Raw genomic sequence first — 21,333 nt, 5'->3', positions numbered from 1 at the left:
TAATTTTTTACCAATTGAAAAATTGAAAGTCAAAACTGGACCTTACTTTTCGATATACATACAGGATGTAATTGAAAAAGTTTTAAGATAGTGTGCTACTAATAATTATAATTTTTTCTCAAAGAAATATGGGTCGAAAAATTATTAAAAATCTTGTGGTCTACAATGAAATGAATTTCCGAAATTTCTGATTCAATTTCGTGTTTTTGTTCCCACCGAAATCGACCCAGTAAATGGAGCTTAACATTTCGTTCATCATAAATCCTATCCTAATAGTCCAGAGGAACGATATCTTAACATTTTTAATAATTTTAAACGCCATGTATTATGTAATTTTAACATCAAATTTCCGTTTCGTTCGTGCCCGAAATTTCGGAAAATATTTCATGGTAGGCCCTCTTGGGCTACATTAACGTAATCCGTACAGCTATTAGTATGTAGGTTCAAATTCCTTTGTCATTTTTCGAGCATTATTGTTTTTTTTTTAATCTTTAATTTCTTTGATAGTACACTACCTTAAGAGGATGCTAAAGGTTTTCAAATCACCCTGTATATATAATTGGTCACGTATACATTGCACATGTAAGCACAGAGCACGGGCGGGAGAAGTGCGCACGGGTGTGGGGTGACGCTATAAGCGCTCGCTACATTGACTCCCTCTCCAGCTGATTTATCCTATAATGCCGGCCCATTTTCTTGGTACTACGTGTATAAACCTATAATAATACTATTTCATTCACACTTTAAATTCTTGATCGTTATTTTTTTCAGAATACCAACAGAATTCCATTTATATGCTTAACACAAAACAGTGAAACAAAAACTCGTTTCGACACTGTCCAAATATATTTTGTTGCATTTGAAACTTTATGGAGTGTGAAAGACCCTTTACGTCCTACCTTCTATTCTAACTTATATCGCCGTCTCGCTCACACAACTCCGATATTTTTAATACTTGTATACGAATAAAAGTTGTCTTTCGTACTATATAAAGTTACAATTATTAAATATTTAATAAGCAGTTTATTTTAAAAGTAAAACGTTATGTAATCTTAAATATAATAGTTTGTCAAAAACATGGATGTGAATATATACATATATAGACGATATAACCGTTTTATTCAGAAAAACGTAAAATTTCAAATAAACGTATTTTACTTTTTTAATATAATATCAGTGCTTTGTCACTGTCTTACAAATTAGATGTATAGATTGAAAGAGAGAGACAAAAAGATAAGCTAAAAATAAGTCATTAATGTTTTTAGGAATTGTATTTTACAAATAAAGCGGTATATAATATAACGTGCGACAGATGGCGCTGTACTACAGGAAAAAAAACCGTACCCGTTTATCCGTTTTCCATTATTTGATAAATTTAATACTTTCATAATTTAAACAATTAAAATGTATTTGAACATTTACAATCAATATCATTTATCTTAAAGCAAAACTAATTGCAGAAAATACTGCTTTTATTAAAATAAATAAATAAATAAATATATATATATATATACATATATATATATATATATATATATATATATATATATATATATATATATATATATATATATATATAAAAAAAAAACCCGTTTTAATACTGAATAGCTAAAAACTGCAATTAATTGTAATGAAAATGAGCCAGCGTGATACCCTTAAATTATCGCTTATATCTAATAAAGAATTGAAAACTTAATAATTACTATAATACCACGTATACACTATACGAAGCTGTGTCGTTAGAATTATAGACACACGACCACAAACAACGGAAGGTGTCACTAAATCTCTCTTTCCCAGGACATTTCCGTAACATCTCCGAAAAAGATAAAAAGCCTTATACATATGTATAATATAAAAAAAAAATTAAAACACCTAAAATGTCATTTTATTACAATTCAATTTAGAATCAAATGCTTTTCTCTTTTTAAATTCACATTGATTTAATCTAGTAAGAGATTTAAACAACTTTTAAATTGTATTTTATTAGCCATATTATTAATTAAGTTAGTAAGGCTATTAAGTAGACGATTGTCAGCTGTTAGCTGCTAAAAGCATGGTGGTAGTAGACGGTATTAGTATAATATAATACGATATTTTAAATTATATAACGTATTAATAGGGTAGATTTACATCCAGTTAGTTACTCGCGTCAGTACTGGCGCTGAGCACTGACTAGTATTGTTTACATAAAATCGAGGGAAAAAAATAAGTCTAAAAACTAATTAATTAAACTCAGTATAGTGGCGAATCAGCAATAAAGCATCAGAGTCGTACTAACCAAAATAAATTTAGAATATGAGTGCTTTCATCCGTTATGCGTTAGTATCGACTTGTCTTACGCCTGATGTCAGCGATTACTTATTACAAATCAGCTTATTCATACGAAACGCAAATCTTTGTACGATGTAATAAGAGAGAAAGAGACAGATATAGCATTTGATTTTGTAATTACGCCGTTAACGTCTCGATGCTCGTTTGAGCGAATGTTAATATTCTTTGAATTATAATCTAACAGTGGTGTTTATAATTTCTAATCCCGTCTATTACGACCACAAATCGCGATTGAATAAAAAACACACGCATAAAACATCAACACACACACACACACACACACATACACACACACACACACACACACACACACACACACACACACACACACACACACACATACACACACACACATACACACACACACACACATACACAATAGGTACAATGTAAGTGAATACACATACAAAACCAATAGATGATTAGATCAATACATCACAAAATACAATCACTAATTAGAGTGATCATTATAAAAATACATAACAAAATAACAACAATATCAATCATAGACAATGAAAACTTAATAATACAAACTTTTATGGCCATTCTATGAATTATAATATGTATATTATTTTGGTCATAATTAAAAAAAATGCTTATATCAAATAATTTTATAAGTGGATAAATTATAAATATAACGCTAAGAATGTAATACAAAACAAAAGCATATGGTCCAGAGATTCTAATCGCTGTGAGCTTTATGAATTTAATTAAAAAAAAAAACGAGTTTATCTATGAAACTTACATTAAGAAATGTCTAACGAACACCGCCATCCACACGACACGACATAGAGTTAATTAATTTATTTACAATCAACACTGATATGTGAGAGATGAGAAACAACGAAACAGCGTTCATCACACTAAAATATCAAAACGCCTTCAAGCGCCTCGTTACCGTGAAGGCATAAAACATTGACAAGTCAGACTTTACCAGTGTAAACGATCCTAATTTCACTATATACCGTGGCCCCAAGATCATGATAAACATTAGTGAAAACGCGTCGAATTTCTCTCAAAAGAAATAATATATTAAAGTACCCAAACGGTATAAATAAACAGTACATAAAGTCAAAGATTTAATAAGCATAGACAGATATCTTTCATCATATTTCGGCAATGTTTTATTTCCAAGTATTTAAGAAATAACATTTTTTATAATATTAAGACGTCAAACAAGCAAACGACTGTCTAATATAATATAACAAGTAAACGGTTACCTACCGACATCTGCCATACCAGGAATATTGCATACATTTTACTAACTCAGAAGAAATATTTATGTAAATAAAAATACTGCCTAAAGTATTTCAAATCCACATTTTGTCTCATTTTTTTGGGTTTAGTTTTCTATGCATATTAAACCTTTAGCCATATTTTCTGTAAGACACGTTATATATTTTTTTTTTTATTATCCACGTAAATAGTCTAAGGAATATTAAAGTCAAACGAAATCGAGATTATGAGTAGAGAGCGTATTAAGTAACATAACTATATTAGTACATATTATTGCTTTGAAAAATTCGTTGAAATATCTAATTGCAACATTATTGCAGTTAAATTAATAATAAATAAATTAAAAAAAAAATAATATATTAATACGAGTTTAAAGTCATGTCGTATTGGATGGATACGAAGTATTAAAGGTTTGGAAGAAAGGAAACTTAAAAATTAGGGAATGAGCATTTCTTCCTTCAATAATATCACTTCATATATTTATCCTCTACAAAAGTGGTGTCAAAGTCTGCTCCCAATTGTTCATATATCCCCATTCACAAGATAAACTTTAGTTATAGATCTTAACATTCGAACTTAACATAGTTTACAGCCGAGTATGAACGAGATAGCTTACGACCAATGTCGTATGAGTGACAGAGACAGTCGACAGATGAAGAAGAGTTCGCGCTTCGGAGTCGATACAAGACCCGAGCGCCTAGTCAGCTCCAATGACGTGAGAAGTATGATTCAACCCTGTGAAAAAAATATATAGTTGAGAACAAAAAAATAAGTGGACGTCACGACTTAACTAATTTCATATACTGTTCAAACCCAGACTTACAAATAATTTATGATATATTGCACAATAAATTAAATGGGACATATGAGTCCAATATGGGTAAACCTATTGATTACGAAATGAATTGCCAAACATACACGCACTTGTACACGCACACGTACACGCGCACGCACGCACGCACGCACGCACACACGCACACACACACATAAAGGAGGATTGTTAATAATAGGAATTACTGATCCATTGCTAACAATATTAGGTCGAGTTTCACGTGAACTCCCACGGAGTGGAGTGAGGATCTTAAAAGCATTGCAGGGAATCAATTGATGTAGTAACGCGAGACCACTTTGTGATGAAATATTTTTTTTTAAGTAGTAATTTAGAAAGGCAAACAAGCTGACGGTCCACCTGAAGGAAAGTGGTAACCGTCGCCTATAGACATGAGCAGTACCATGGACATAACAGAGTATACTGTTTCGCCCATGATACCCCCATGCGTTGCCATTCCTGTGGACTCAGGTGTTACTCCTCTGTACTCAGTAAATTTACGCTATATCTCACCCTTCAAACCGAAACACAGCCATGCAAACACCACTGCTTCGCGGTTAAAACACGAATGGGACAGAGGTACCCAAGCAATCGACTTTTGTACAAAGTCTCCCTCTGGTATAGGAAGACTTATGTTTGGTAGTGGGTAACCGATGGGCTATGAAGTTGATAATTACAGATTATATATAATTAATTAATATTCAATTAAATATAGTGAAACCTGGTTAAGTGAGACATTAAAGGACCTGTAAATTTGTCTCACTTATGGAGGTATTCCACTTTACTCAGAGTCTCAGATATCCAGGTATAAATAAATATCTGTCTCATATATAAGAGGGTAATTACAATAATATTAATCACCGATATTTATTATGGGTGTTCCATGGATAAACGGATATTAACTTCAGTTTTTTATGTACTGATAACGATTTGAGCCTTCATTTCAGTATTTTTCAAATAAACATCTGTATGATAGTATATACCAGAGGGAGACTTTGTACAAAAGTTGATTGCTTGGGTACATCCACTCATTCGTGTTTCAACCGTGAAGCAGTTGTATTTCCCAACCGTGTTTCGGTTTGAAGGGTATATGGCGAATTTACTGGGTACAGAGGAATAATTCTCCCGAAAGAACGAATTCCGGATATAGAGGTTTGCTTCGTCACACTAACAGAGGTAATTCAGTGTCATAGTGTTGGGGCCTCAGCATGAGTTCTAGTTACGGAGGTTTCTCATTTATTTAGGTCTTATTTGCCCAAGTTTCACTGTAATTAGTTAAGTATAAAAATAATAAGACAATAATAAATCAGTTAGTTAATTATTGCACGACGTATTACGAAGAATCGACCCACCTTCTTGGTTCACACGTGCTGCACGTACTCCGGGTTGAGGAACGAGAAGCCCATGAACTCGGTTTGGTCGAGGTTCATCATGAACAGCTTGTCGGTGGGCGTCAGCTCGGTCTTCTCCTGGGTGAACTGCTTGTCGAAGTTCGACACATCTTTACGGTGTTTCTGAAATTAAAATAGGTAATAAGACACTACAATTTTTTTCACAATTTTCATTACTACTAATAGTTATAATTACATGAAATAACTTTATTTAAAATCAACATTTTATATGTAGCACTAAAAACTTTGCTGAGCTAATATTGTATTATCTAATGAGGGTTGAGCGCAGTTGTCCGAGATACAGGTTTTATAACCTAGTTCAGACACAGATGTTTAAATTAATCCAAATGGGAGGAAGGGATTGTTAGTAATGGGGAGATTAATCCCTATTGCTATTAATATACTTTATCAGGTCAACTTCAGAACATCTCTATTGGGGGAGTTTTGGCAATAGTTACTACGCTTGGCAGCCGGGTTGGCAACCACAGTTAGGTTTTGGTGATATTTTAGGGAGGAGTGGGGGGACTATTGATTGATTGAAGACAGATTGACTGATTAGTTAGTTGGTTGTAAGGCATATCGGATCAGTGGCGTAACTATACCATTTGGGGCCTGTAGCAAATTCTTTTGATGGGGCGCTATCAGTAAAAAAAAAAACTATTCAAGTAAAATAAAACACTACTCAGGTACAATGTATATATATATATATATATTTCTGAGCTCGCGGCCTCTTGAGCTGGGGCCTTTTTGGGTCGGGGGCCTATAGCGTTTTGCCAGCTCTGCCACCCTATTGTTACGTCACTGTGTCGGATAGTTAATTGTAAAATAGATTAGTTCTTTGGTTGTTATGTTGTTATTTGTAAGGCAAGTTGGTCGCTTAGTCGGTTGTAAGTTTTTATTCTAATGCAGACTATAAGGCAGTTGTGTTTGCATGGCTGTGTTTCGGTTTGAAGGGTGGGATATGGCGTGAATTTACAGGGTACAGAGGAGTAACACCTGAATTCTCAAGAATGGCAACACTTGATGGGTATCATGGGCGAAAGAGTATACTCTTTTATGTCCATGGTACTGTTCATGTCTATAGGCTGCAGTTACCACTTTCCATCAGGTGGGTCGTCACCTTGTTTGCCATTCTAAGTTGTATAAAAAAAAAAGTTGATTGGTTATAAGGCTAGTTGATTTGTTGTAAGGCAGTCTACTTACGATCTTAGGTTTGAAAGGTGGTTGCACGTCTCGAGCCTCGATGCGCGCCCAGTCGATGCGACGGAAGAACGGATGAGTGCGGACGTCCTCTTCGCCGCGCGCGCCGCAACCCAAACGCTTCTGAGGATTTTTGGTTAGGAACGCTTTGCACGCGTCTTTGGCTTCCTGCAAATTTGTAATAATAATATTAATAGAAGCATAGTATGAAAAATCTAATAAATATCATATATTTCTTAAATTTTTATAATTTCTGCAACAAGAAAAAAAAATGGTAAACTAATATAAGGGTAAACAATTTCGGTTGAAAAAATAACCATGGAGAGCTGTTTGTAATTAGGAAGGATATCTCATAATGAAATAATTTAGAACTTCCATATTGAAGTCAATTGAATAATATTTGAAAGTATTTTTTTTTTGGTGTTCACAATTGGCAAAGATAACGTGTAACAAAAAAATAAATAAATAAATAGAATTTAATATCAGCTTTTTTAAAGTCGTTTATAAATAAGTATTGACAAGAAAATTTTCGGTATCTACTAAGTTGATAGTTCGAAGAGAAAAATACAAAAGACCTACTAACAAAAAATATACACTTGCCTTACTCAATGTTTTCGGATAGGACACACTGTTATCCGTGATAGCTGCAAACAATTCTTCCTCGTCTTCCCCATCGAACGGCGGCTGTCCGACCAGCATCTCATAAAGCAGAACACCATAGGCCCACCAGTCCACGGATTTCCCATACGGCTGGTATAAGATGATCTCCGGTGCAATATAATCCGGTGTGCCGCAGAAGGTCTTAGTTGTTTTGTCGCCCGTGATCCCTTCTTTGCACATGCCGAAATCAGCGATTTTTATATGCCCATCTTGGTCTAGAAGTACGTTATCAAGCTTCAAGTCTCTGTAGACGATCCCGCGGGAATGCAGAAAGAACAGTCCGATGGCAATTTCCGATGCGTAAAACCTTTGAATAAAAATTAGATTCTTAGAACGGAGCATCCAACCTCTTTCAGTATTTTATACCATAGAATACTTTTGTTTATGCCACAGGAAATGGTAAAATTCAGATAGTCCTAATGGTAAATCGTAGACATTGAATATAGATACGAACAGTTGTTCGTGTCTTTTGTCCATACTATATAAACTTATCTCAATTGGCAGTGGAATCAATGCAATAACATTTTTTCTGTGCAAAAGGCAATATTTATTTATTTATACATACACTGAACAAACTTTTCACTTTAATAATATCATTCATTACATATAATCTCTCTTTAAAAAAATAATATAAATTATACATGTTACATATGACAAAACAACATAGAAATGAAGATTACACAATTATATAAAAACATTACTATTTAAATTTGAAATTAGAATAAAAAAAGAACAAACCGAATAAAAAAATTTCAATTGTTAACGTATACACATACGCACGTGCGTATGTGCGTGCGTGCGAGCGTGTGAGTGTGCGTGTAACACTCAAAAATATGATATCGTGTACAAAAATAAATTTAGATGAATCGAATTCTTACTACTTTTAGAAGTCACTTAACAGAATGTAAATGAACTTGAGACAATAAGAATTTAAACTTACACGGCTACGGGTTCCTTGAATTTTCCACACTGCTGTATTTGGAACATAAGATCACCGCCATTCACGTACTCCATGACGAAATAAAGCCGGTCCTGAAATCGATTGGTTCTTCAATCAATGCGGGCTGTTAAGAATCAAGAAACCTGTGTAATTGTTGAGTAACTCAGACCATTTGCACAGTACGTTACAACTCTCAAGATAAGGATATTATATTTAAAATTCATATTTAAACTAATATTACGAACAGGTAAGTTTTAATTTTTTGTTAGTTTGTTGGTTTGTTTGTAATAAATTAACTCCAAAACTGCTGAGACGATTTTAAACATACTTTCACCTATAGAAAGCTATATTATCAGCGAATAAGATAAGCTATATATTCATTCCGAAAATTCTATCTACTCGTATGAAGACGTTCCGGATCGCCAGTTTATTACATTTTAAAAGAGAAGGGATAACCAGATTTCAATACACATGTAAATTACCATAGTCTGCCTAAATGATGGCGTTAAATTCCGATTATTATACAAAATAAAATATCGAGCGCGAAATTAAAAAATTTTTTTACTATGTTGTAACTACAACATAGTAAAAAAATTATAATACAACTGTACTAGACATGATTACTGATCTCCAGCAAAAACACCATCATCTACAGGCGCCATCACTACTTCATTACTACCACCATTGTCCCCGCATGTATCGAGGACTTCACGGGCTCTGCAAGCTGTGGCCCGCAGTGCGAATCGAGACACATCGACATTAGCACCGTGTTCGTGTTCATTAACGTCCAGTCCAGATCTTAGTTGTCTTAGTTTTTCAAAATACGGTATTTTTATCCGTTCTTGAGGACCAGATAATTGATTGCTGCAATAGCGGTTCAAGACCTAAATTGGATGTGAGTAAGATACATTTTGCGCGAAATTCTTTGGAAACTTTTTTCAAATGTTTTAAAAATGGAACTGTAATATTCTAATAAAAAAAAAAAAAAAAAACAATATATTATATCTGCAAGGCGCAATGTTCTCAAACCGTGAAGCAGTAGTTGGTCCATATCGCTCACTCCTTATACCACCGTTAAATGTAGGGAAACATTCGAATAAAGCTCTCACCATAGTTTGGAAGCAAGAATGCAGTTGCACAAGGAACGGCGGCTTGCTGCTGAGTGCCAATACTCGTTTCTCCACCATGGTACACTCAACATCGTCATCCTGAATGATAATATCCTTCTTCAGGATCTTAATTGCGTATAGCTCATCAGTACCGCGACGTTCCGCAAGCATAACCTGAAAATTAGATAGCAAGTTTCAATAGATCATGTAGTTAATATAGCTTGTGATGTGTGTGTATGTGTGTGCGCGCGTGTGTGTATACTCGCACATGCAATCGTGTGTATATAAATTAGAGAGTAAGTTTTAATATATCAGACAGCGTAACCCAGCTTGTGATGCGACTCAGGAATAAATCATTAATTTCTCAATTCGGTTGTATTTTTTATGTTTATATCTCATAACTCTTCGTAAATTATAAACCGATTTGGAAAATTATTTTCTTATCTGAAAAGATGTACTTTCAGATCGATTCCATAGGATTTTTTTCAAAATTAGTAATCTAGTTTTAAATCAAAATAACTGGTTTTGCTGCTCAACTCTACTTTTTTTTGTGAAAAACTATCTTAATTACATTTATGTTTTCATTTAAAGCTATAAGCAACTTATTTTAAATGCTGAACAATGAAGTCTAACAGATTTTTATTGCAAATTCTTCGCATTTCGATAGTATTTATTCGACTTACTTAAACATTGTAACAGCTAAGAAAGTAAGAAGGATAACGTTAATTACTTTTAATTTTAATTAAAAAGTATAATTAAAAGCCAAGGTAGGGCCGACTTGCGCGGGAATAATTTAATCGCCACAGTCCTGGTATTCTGTGGAAATGACGCTCACATGAAAAAAGATAATAAGGGATTTAAATTATAGAATTTTCTTTGTAAAACAGCTAAAGTAGCTGTTTTTACGAAGTGTGATAATTTTTATGGGACTATGGCGATATTATATTATTAACTTTGTGGAGTGTACGTTGAGAGATTGGCCACTGCAGTAGGTAAGATGCACGTCGCAAAATTATTTAAGAAACAAAGTCACGTTTAAGGTTTTTGGACCCCTAGACTACGTCGATGATGGAGGCCTAATTTTACGTATGAAATAGATAGATAGATAGATGTTATCTTTATTGTTTCCTCCAAAAGATTACAATAGTAAACTTATTATAAATATAAATAATTACAAGAAATAATCACAATGAGAAAACAATGGGCGATTATTATATCTATAAATAAATTAATTATAAATAAATTATATATCTATCTATTATATTACAAATTTTAACTTTAGTCATTCATAATCATCATCATAAAATTCTAAAATATTAATAAACATCGATAAAAAATTAAGTTCCCACTTTTCCTTTCACCTATTTTTCTAACCAATTCTGTCCATTTGTGACAAAAGTGTGGTGGAGATCCCTAAGCTACTGTCTATATAGCCCATACCTAAATGAGGTGCTGTTAAGACGTAGACCAGCTTGTAAATACATTACCAAATTGTATTTTGTGATTAATATAATATACATATGATTAAGAAATGTGCTTTTATTAAACAGTAGCAACATTTGTTATATGACCAACATGCGAGGAAACCTTATTGATTTTAGACAATGATTAAAATCCGTACAGAATTAAAGATATTGCAATAAAACCAGAACTTGTATCAGGTAGGCTGTATACTTCTTCGTCACTTTCTAGGTATAAAAAAACTTTTCCCTTTTGAAGTCGTTTAACTGCTATTGTTAACCGTGCACTGTTTAACATAGAGCTCTCCTATAAGGCCAACTTTTGCTAGTAGTTCCTACGTTTGGCAGGCAAGATGGCAACCTCGGTTAGACTTTTTGTGATGTTTAAAGAAGGATGCTGCTACCCATCCTGCGACCATTAATTTAATTAAGCATATAATGTTAAGAGTACAGTAATTGACAAATATCTCTTACCTTGCCAAAAGATCCTTTCCCGAGAACCATTATAAAATTAAAATCTGATGCTCTGATGACGTCGGCCGCTGCCATATTATGCGGAACCTCTCTGTCGGGCGGGGGTGGAGCCCTACGAGCACCCACGCTAGTCGCTCTCATCTGAGTCTTGAGCTGAGCGAGATCAGTACCCTCTTCAGGAACTGGCACGTTGTAGAATTCTCCCTCCTCTTGGGTGAGGAGTTTGAACCAGCCGTCGGCTTGGGCCTTCATCAACTCAGAAATGCCGAATGAAAGAGATCCCATAAAGTCATTGCGGGATGTGCGATCCCAGTCCCATACCTGGAATTCGTGAGAATAGTCATTAATACTCGTGTCAAGGTAGCGTCTTCTGATATCGAGGGTTCTATCATCATTTTATTATTAGGTCATGTGAAATAGTGAGAAGTAGGTAGTGACTTAAACATGAACTAGATAGGTAATTACCAAAAGAAGGTCTAATGAGGTTCTTTAAATTTGTTTTATTGTTAGGGAGGCAAAAGAGCAGACGGTCCATTTGATGGAAAGAGGCTTCTATCGTCCATGAACATTTGCAACACGAGAGGAGTTGCTTGTGCTTTGCAGGCCTTTTTAAGTAATTTATATTAATATATTATTATTAACCACAAGGTAAAGACAATAACACACACGACAATACTGAATAATCGATCGTATAAAACAATTCGTCACATCCATAGGGTTAATTCAATACTCCAATATACAGTATTGGTGAATCATATAAAAACCCTGGAGACCTTAAACAATAGAATAAAATAAAAGTTTAGATATATTTGTGGATTTTGAGAAAACATAAAGTACTACGCAATCCCATTGGGATTGCTTCGAGGGAAAAAGAAAATCAAAGCCCCAGTAAAAGATTTATAGATGTCTCCAAACATTTGTTGCCACGACTTTCACTCTCGTACTGTAAGAGTGAGAGAGATAAACCTTGAAGACCCGTCGTACCCGTAAATATTAAGAGGAACAGTCATTTGTTTTGGGTAGTTCCATCTCATCTACTTTTGCCTTAAGCAGCTTGTTTTCATGCTGTGCTCCAGTTTAAGAGACGAGATAAAGGTAATCATCATTTTCCTACCCTTATCTTAATTATATAAATTTTGGGGTCGGCCTAATGTTTTTATTCATATTCCTCAAATTCAAGGTTTTGAGTTTTAGTTTCACAAAAGTAATGTAATAGTAAAATTACTAGACATACAAGTGACTAAAAATTTGGTCACAAGAGGAAGCAATGCGCCAGGAAAACATTAAGAAGCTGTGGTCGCCGTCTAGATTCTAGATGAATGCAGTGTCTGCCTAGAAATGACTTGACAGCGATCTTACTTTTTTTTTTAAAAGGCGCTTTTGTCGAAAGTTTTTAATCTTGTAATTTTACCTGTACACACAAAATATTTATTAAGATATCTATGTTATTAATCAAGGTTTCGTACAGTATGAAGGCCCAATGTATCAGAAGACAGTTAGCTGACCATTTTGGGGACGTTTTTAATAATCAAACAATCAATACTCCATCTAAAATTTTTGTTTACTGTACGGTGTACATACCCTTACTATGATAATTATTTTTAAATGCATAATACTAACTTCGATAAGAAGCCTGCGATCTTTATCTTCAGGCTTGAGATCGAAGGACAAAGTCTCGTTCCACACGGGGTTCAGTGTGCTTCGGATGGTCTTGGTTTTTTTCTTGACATTGTCAGAGTCCGGGATGAGCTTCATCTTGACGTAGGGGTCAGATAGGCCGTTGGGGTCCATCGGTATGAGGTTGCGACCTTGCTTCACTGTAATATCATGCGTATTATATTTAAAATGTCGTGGCTAATTAATTATATTGTACTACAAGATTTTAATCTTATTCTTATTTCAACCTTGTTTCTATGTTTTAGGCACATACCGCCAATTTTCATTAGAAGAATTCTTATTTGTATACACAGCTATTTGTATGTTCACAGCTATAAGATAAAATATCTATCTATATAATAAACAATATAGATAGATAGATTTTCTCTTTATTGTTTCTTCTAAAAGATTACACTAGTAAATTTATATATTATTACTTTTAGTTAGCTGTAATCACTTTTAAGTGAATACTTTTAAAAAATAAATATCTTAAACTATGTACCTACCAAATTTCGTTCAAATCTATTCAGCTGTTTAAGAGCGACAAGCATGTAAACATTCGCACATCTTTACAGTAATATTAAAAGGATTAAAACGAGCAAAAATACCTTCCACGGTGAGCTTGTTGCCCTGACATGAGACGACTAGCTGTATGCGCCCGCGCCGCTCCGTATGGTCGCAGCCGCACAAGTTCGGCACCGACTCCTCGCACCGCTTGTGCACGTTCATATCGCATGCTGCATTTTACATTAAAGAAAACCATATAAGTAATAATTTTATATACATTTACAATTAATTATATTGACTTTACACACGTATTTGTTTTCGGGAATGCTCGTCTAGTTTCGGACTCGATAGGCCGAAACTGGCCGAGCAATCCCGAAGATAATAACGCGTGGCACACTACAGAAGCAGAAACTAGTTGAGCAATATATGTATATATATTGAAAATAAATATCGGGATTTTTGAAATATAATATGTTCAAGTTTTTAATTTTATTGGTAAAGCACACCTTTAGAAAAATGCTAATGGCAATATCACCTTAGAAGAAATTGTAAATTATAAAAGTAGCATAGATTATATCAAAAGTTATAATTAGTTGATTTTTTTAATTACTTTAAGAACTACTTACGTCAAAGGAAAGAACGCCTCATAGTAGTCATGCGAAAGTGGTATCAATTTGAAAGAAGTTATTAATTTTAAATTTTAAGTATTAAAAAAAACAAAAAATTAGACACTAGTGACACCATGTGCTTAGATATAAAAGTGTAATTTAATAATAAATCTAGAAAAAAAAAATAGCGTAGATAAGCATAAATAAATATGATGGTAAGTAAACTTATTTAATAAGTACAGTAAAGAGATGACGAAAAATTTCTATACAAACATTGTATGGGACTTACCATTATTTATTTAGATATCTCATTATTAAGTATGTGAATAAAAAAAATAAATCTCCATCAAAGATCAAAATATAAATTTTATAGTATTCTAGAAGAATTCAATTCTAGAAGAGTTTGTGTTCTAACAATGCAGAAAACAAGAAACGAACATAGCGGTGGTGCAAAATCTATCGAATAATTTATCAAATATGTATCGATTCTCCTATTCTATTTCATAAGAGATCTAATAAAAAAGATCTTTAGAATAGTATTATTTTCTAAAAGAAAAACTTTTCGTAATTATCTGAATGCATCTTTCGCAATAAAATGTAACTCAGTACACGTAATAAGCTCTTTATTCGATTATCTGCTAACGTAGACGATCTAATTCGATATCCGTTAATTTTCTTTAAATCCGTATAACGTAAAAGCAGTAGAGACTATTTCTGTATTTTTAAACTGTATTTATTTACACTCGTAATTATCAAATGAAGAACATACCGAAAATTTATTATCTTTCATGAAATAAAATTAATTAATTAATTTTAGAAATAACATTATAACTGAACTAAAACAATGTTGTTTTAGTTTAATTATGTTATTTCTTAATTAAAATTTAAAGACTATTGTTGTCATAAAATGTTAATCAAAGAAAATGTTTGATATAAAACAATAAAAACTATTGTTTCATTTTTTAATATACTTTAAAACTTTCTAATTTCCTTTTGCTACTAAATTCCAAATTAATCATTTAATAAGAACATTATAACATCATTGAGATTTCACTTCGTTATTAAATCACTATTTTAATAATAATTCAGAATTACATTTATATAATAATAAATATTACTATTTTTTATGCAACTTAGAATGGCAAACAAGCTGACGGCCCACCTGATGGAAATTAGTAACCGTCGCCTATAGACATGAGCAGTACCATGGACATAACAGAGTATACTGTTTCGCCCATGATACCCCCTATGTGTTGCCATTCCTGAGGACATACAAATAACGACGATGGTATAAACATAAGAGTAATTTAATTATTTTTATGGTAAAACCATCTTAACTTTAAAAGCGGTCCAATGTAATGGGCCATTTTTATAATAAATTATAAATATTAGATTTTATCGTTACGATACAATAGAAAATAAAATATCCATTTGTACGAAAATGATTTTAATTTTCCGTCTACAATATCGTGGACGTGCACATCATAATATACCCTGGCCATGCAATATTAAATTATAAATGTAGCCATTCCAATTGATTTCATTACTAATATATCCAATACTGTATTAATAGATAGACCTAAATAATAAACAGGGAGACGAAAGGCATTGTTAGTAGTGGGGTTTAACTGCCCCATTGTTAGCAATATACCTCATTAGGTCAACTTTTACGTGGCATCCCCTGGAAACTATCGTGATTAATTTTGAATTTGTCACAATGGACCAACTAACTTACTTCATCCTTACTTATCATCCTTCATTGGTACCCCGCCAGTGTATACCGATACCGCAGGCAAGGTCATATTTCAATTGCGTCCATTAAAAAAAAAATAAACACGTGAAATTGTCAACGTTATTTGAATAAAGCAATTAACGTTACGTTACTTTCCTAACATATAAAGTGTTATAGCAATATTTTTAACGAGATACTTTGTCACCACAGCTACGCTCCATTTACTGTGTACACGAGACAGGAACAAATGCGTCTTGACACAAAACTAACTACGTCTACATCGCTAATAACAAAGCGTGCAAAAGACAGTTGGACAGCATTCAAAGCATATTGAACATTTTACACTTTACACATAAGCGAAGTATAAAATATGACATTTAATAAGGACGACACAGTGACTAGATTTGCATAAAAGGAACATAAGCGTTTCATCGAAGCGCAGAACACTTGCCGAAAGTTAATTAAAATTGCTGGACTTTGTTGGTGTATTAAATAAACAGATTAATTTAATAATAACGCTCTAGGGCTTGAATATATTTTCTATTAATTTAATATTATACGTGCAAGGGGAATAATATACTATTATTTGTGTACAACGATAAATACATCAATTTTTATTGTTCTGAATCCAATCAGACTCAAGTGCACACCCAAACAGTTTTATGTAGCTATTCATTTATATTTTATCTTACCATTATATGAGTAATCACTATGGGAACATATTAAGTGATTCAACGACAACCAGTGACGATTCAGGCATAATCGTTCAATATACATATCGCTACAGGGTACCCCAGGAACTAATTTCCATGGTTTCTTGCAAGTCCACGTATCTAATCACATTTCAATTTATACCTCCGCATTTATATCCCTGGTGTGCGAGCCCATGTAGCATTGTACCACAATGGTCACAAAACGTTGGGGCTAGGAAGGTCCACGTATTCCATTTGTGGGGAGCGTAGGCGGCCTTAGCAACAATAAATAATTATTAATACAAAACAAGAAATAATTTTGCCCCGGGGGCGCGCAATTTACTTGCAAATTTGTGGAAATAGATTCGATAAACAGACTTCCGAAGAAGGAAGGAACGCCGAGTAATTTGATATCGTCCGATAAATATTCTAATACCTTATAATTCTAATACCTAATAGTTGGAGAGTTTAAAAAGAATCTACATGAAATACAATGAAAAAAAAAAACAAAGCATTAGCATTGAAATAACCACCACCAAATCTGAAAAAAGTAAGAAAAGCAAAGAGCACACACAAAGCGTTAGAAGAAGCGTATTGGCAGATTGTAGTAGAGCTGTCCAGATGATCTCCTGGCGTTGTACCTTGACATTTGAGGCCCTGATGGATGAGGCCGTAGAGCAGCGACCCGCAATGGTCGCAGAACGTCGGGGATGAGTATGTGTGACTGCGGAAGTTGTGCCGGGTACGAGTGTCCTGTTGGTAATGTATTTAGATGAAATTGTACGTATTTAAAATCGATGTGGCTGCTGAGTTCCTTCAAATAAAATCATTTCAAACTGTTGTCCAATTTAAGTATTTTTAATGTAGGGAAAATGCGCGTAAAATCTATAAAGATAAAATGTTATTATAAAAAAAAAATCTAAAATCCATAAAATTATTAGTCGTATATAAAAACGTCAGCCAGAATAAGTAATTTTTATTTCGACACTTATCTTTAACGTTTTTCTTTCTACATAGTATTTATTCGTAAGTTATTTATGAGTTCCTAGTATTTCTGTATACATCAGTACTGTTATTTGACATTACTATTCTCAAAGATTGTTATTATATTATTAAATATTTGTTACTTTATTACATTTCTTAGAAACTACATAGTATGACAGTAATATAGAGAACACAAATTTACAAAGGGATATTTGCACATTATGCAGGCAAATTTGAAAACTTCTTTTTCAGTATTTTATTGTAATGCTGTCTTTTGCTATTGGCAATACATTTTGATGAGTAGAATAAATATGGCCAAAGATAAGATTCATTCAAACAAATCAGTCATTGGTCGAGTCGAATTCCACTTGCTCAGTTTACTTGATTGAACGACTGCCATATTTTGTTGTATTATAATATATATGGAAAATTAAGATTTTAATATTCATGGTCCAATTATATTTTAGGGCAAACCGTAGGTATTAAAATAAGGTACAGGCTTAGACAGAGGCGGATTTATACCTGAGGCAAACTAGGCACGTGCCTAGGGGCGCGAGGTTACAATGAGGCACGCGCAGGCAATTTTTAAATAAACAAAAAGACACCAAATTAATAGTACATCTACTTGCACAATATTAAAGATATTATTATACATTTTTTTTATACCACTGAGTTGGTAAATAGGCATACGGTCCACCTGATGGTAAGCGGTTACCGTAGCCTATGAACGCCTGCAATACCAGTGGTATTACGCGCGCGTCGCCGATCCTGAAGAAACTTCTTTACCCTCCTTTTGAAGAATCTCATGCTGTAGTCTCTTGGGGAAACCTCGGCAGGGCGTTCATAAGATAACAATTTAACCAAATATGGACACAGTCTTAAGAATGTGCGTATCGATAAAAGTCAGTAATTGTGGTAATAAATAAAGTTTATCCTGTCTACAGAGAGAGAGTGAAAAATTAGTTTCGTTCAACCGTGTCCGCTAGAAACTAAATTCGTTAGCAATTCTTAACATGGAGTGAAACTTACTACTGTCATTAATCTATAACGATGCTATTAACAATTAAGCAAGAAACTTCTAATTATTTTTCTTTTTTAATGATTTTTTCATTGAATGTACAATATTAATTTTTAAACAAATAATTAATAACTTCAATTATCAACATTTACTATTACTCATAGTAGTTAAAATTTATAATATATGCCCTGCTAAAGTTTCGCTGACGAGGTGCTTTTCTACGACGCTCTCGACATTTAATCCGCCTGAAATCTAGCCCGAGATCGAAATCATTACAATTATTAGGGGGAATATTCTATCAGTGAGTGAAGGTCGATAAATGACAATACATTTTAACCCTCCCATACTGTCACGGTGCATCTCCCTGTTAAGTTAATGCTTTGGAATTTTTAATTCACGAAATACGTCTTAATATATTCTATAATACGAGTACAGTTAAATTATTCATTTGGTGCACGACTAACGCCTTCAACTTGTGTATGTAATTCTATTTTAATGCAATAAAACCTGTAGGTTTCAATTTAATCAATATATATTTTCCACTATTTATCAAGAATGTAATTATGTTTGTCACTGTTGTTTATTGTGCAGGAAACGGCTTTATTGGATCCAATAAATGTTACCTCGGCTAGAGTCCCTTTGCCTACAAAGAATCCAATGTTAGTAGTTTTAGCTCACTCTGAAATTGCGTCCTCACGTACCACTCCGAATGACGGTTGCCTGACCTTTGTTTCATTTTGTGATAGAAGCACATCTACGTCGAGCGTTTTACTTAAATCTATCTTAAAGGAATTTGTGTAAAGATTATTAGATTTCTAATCTACTTCAAGGGTTTCGACAGGTATTCTTAAATAAATATACCGGACTTTGCCTGAAGTATTTAACCGATAGATTAATTGAAAAATATCGATATTGCGGTAAAATATATTTTAATGTGTTGAAACTTCTTTGTAGTTATTCTGTAAATTTAAGTCTGGCCACGTCTATATGTTGATATTGTTTTATTTTATATCTATTCCAATAGGTGTCTAGTCTTGTATCTATACGTATTTATACATATTATTGCTTTTAAGAATATTATTTTTCAACGTAATGTATGTATATAAAAATTATAACAAGTACATTTATAATTTGTAAGAGATTATCGATTCCTGAAGATTTCTAGATATAAATGAATCTATTTTTAAGTGATTTATAAAAAATGAGTTTCCTAGTATTTTTTTTATAAAAAATATAAAATGTTTTGATGTAAGCAGAGACTGTAAATAAGTTAATACACGTGGGTGTGTAAGCGTATGTTTTATTTATTTTATGACACAAACTCGTATATTTGTAATCATAGGCCTGTGGATTTAAAGTTTAAATGTTTAGCTTATATGATACATTAGGATAGCGCTTAACAAAAAAAAAAAAACTTTAACGTGGCAAAACTGATCATTTTGATTTAAAAACTAAATCGGTTTTGAAGAAATATCTATAGAAATATCTATAGAAATATCTATCTATTGTATATCGATGGGTCATATTTATATAAAAATATCTAATTAGAAATATGACCCATCTGTAAGTAGGTACAGACCCATTTACAGCTTGATCCTACACCTGAAAGGATATCCTTTTAGAATAAAAAAAAAATCGGTTTATAACTTGTAATTTTTTATAGTTATGATCTTATAACTCCAAGATCATAAGTATAAAAAAATACAACCGAATCAAGAACTTCATTTTTGAAGTCGTTTGAAAATGGACGTGACTCGGTATATGTATGTAATTTGCATTTTAATGAGTTTCCTAGTTAATTAATTTTATTTATTAAACTTTAATTGTATTAAATACTACAAATCAATAATTACTTTAATAAATAGTGATGATGGCTGTGTAAAGGGGATTACCTCGTATATTACAGACAGTAAATGAATAATAAATTATTGGATTGGATATTATTTACTACTTGTATCCTGCGGCTTCACACGCGAAAATTAGCATATGAAATATCATATACATACATACATACATACATATCTGTCACGCCTGTCTCCCATTAGGGTAGGCAGAAATAATGGAACACCAAATGCTTCGATACAAACAAACTTCGTTCGCTTCTTCCACATTCATCATATATGCTAAGTTAGATAAAACAGTAACCACACGGTCCCTAAATCGTGTGAGTCTGCATGATGCACTTTTCTCGCATAAAAAAATGGTATAATGTTCTTGTGTCTCAAATTTTCATTCAAATCCGTTTAGTAGTTTTTGCTTGGAAGAGTAACAAACATTCACTTATCCATGGTTTCAAATTTTCGCATTTATTATATATAATATAACAAGTAACCCCATAGAAGACTCCACAGGATGGACGTGTCTTCTGCATATCTTTATTGGAAATCTATAGTTTCAAGAGACAGTGTTTTCAACCGACTTCAAAAAAGGCGGAAATCCTCAATTCGATTGTTTTTTTTTTTATCTTATAACTCCGTTATTTATAAACCGGCTTGAAAAATTC

The 21,333-nt window shown here is 33.0% G+C and overlaps 1 protein-coding gene across 1 annotated transcript in view; it reads right to left on the bottom strand.

Annotated features, from left to right (window-relative positions):
• Positions 1-1,587: 1,587 nt before the first annotated feature.
• The window catches only part of LOC113520828 (protein kinase C, brain isozyme), a 280,169-nt gene continuing 260,423 nt past the window's right edge, over positions 1,588-21,333 (bottom strand). Inside the window, exons 4-13 of the mRNA XM_052901798.1 lie at positions 17,470-17,581; positions 13,898-14,026; positions 13,254-13,450; positions 11,634-11,954; positions 9,700-9,873; positions 8,591-8,682; positions 7,587-7,957; positions 6,994-7,154; positions 5,752-5,913; positions 1,588-4,305 (exon numbers count right to left, since the gene is read on the bottom strand). Coding sequence (XP_052757758.1) covers positions 5,761-5,913; positions 6,994-7,154; positions 7,587-7,957; positions 8,591-8,682; positions 9,700-9,873; positions 11,634-11,954; positions 13,254-13,450; positions 13,898-14,026; positions 17,470-17,581 — 1,710 coding nt within the window. The 3' untranslated portion in view covers positions 1,588-4,305; positions 5,752-5,760. The remainder of the gene's footprint in view (positions 4,306-5,751; positions 5,914-6,993; positions 7,155-7,586; positions 7,958-8,590; positions 8,683-9,699; positions 9,874-11,633; positions 11,955-13,253; positions 13,451-13,897; positions 14,027-17,469; positions 17,582-21,333) is intronic.

The sequence above is a fragment of the Galleria mellonella genome, unplaced genomic scaffold (genome assembly GCF_026898425.1).
Source record: "Galleria mellonella isolate WM207_F2 unplaced genomic scaffold, CSIRO_AGI_GalMel_v1 utg80, whole genome shotgun sequence".
In the NCBI taxonomy this organism is placed as follows: Eukaryota; Metazoa; Arthropoda; class Insecta; order Lepidoptera; family Pyralidae; genus Galleria; species Galleria mellonella.
This window is presented reverse-complemented; position numbering and strand designations above follow the sequence as displayed.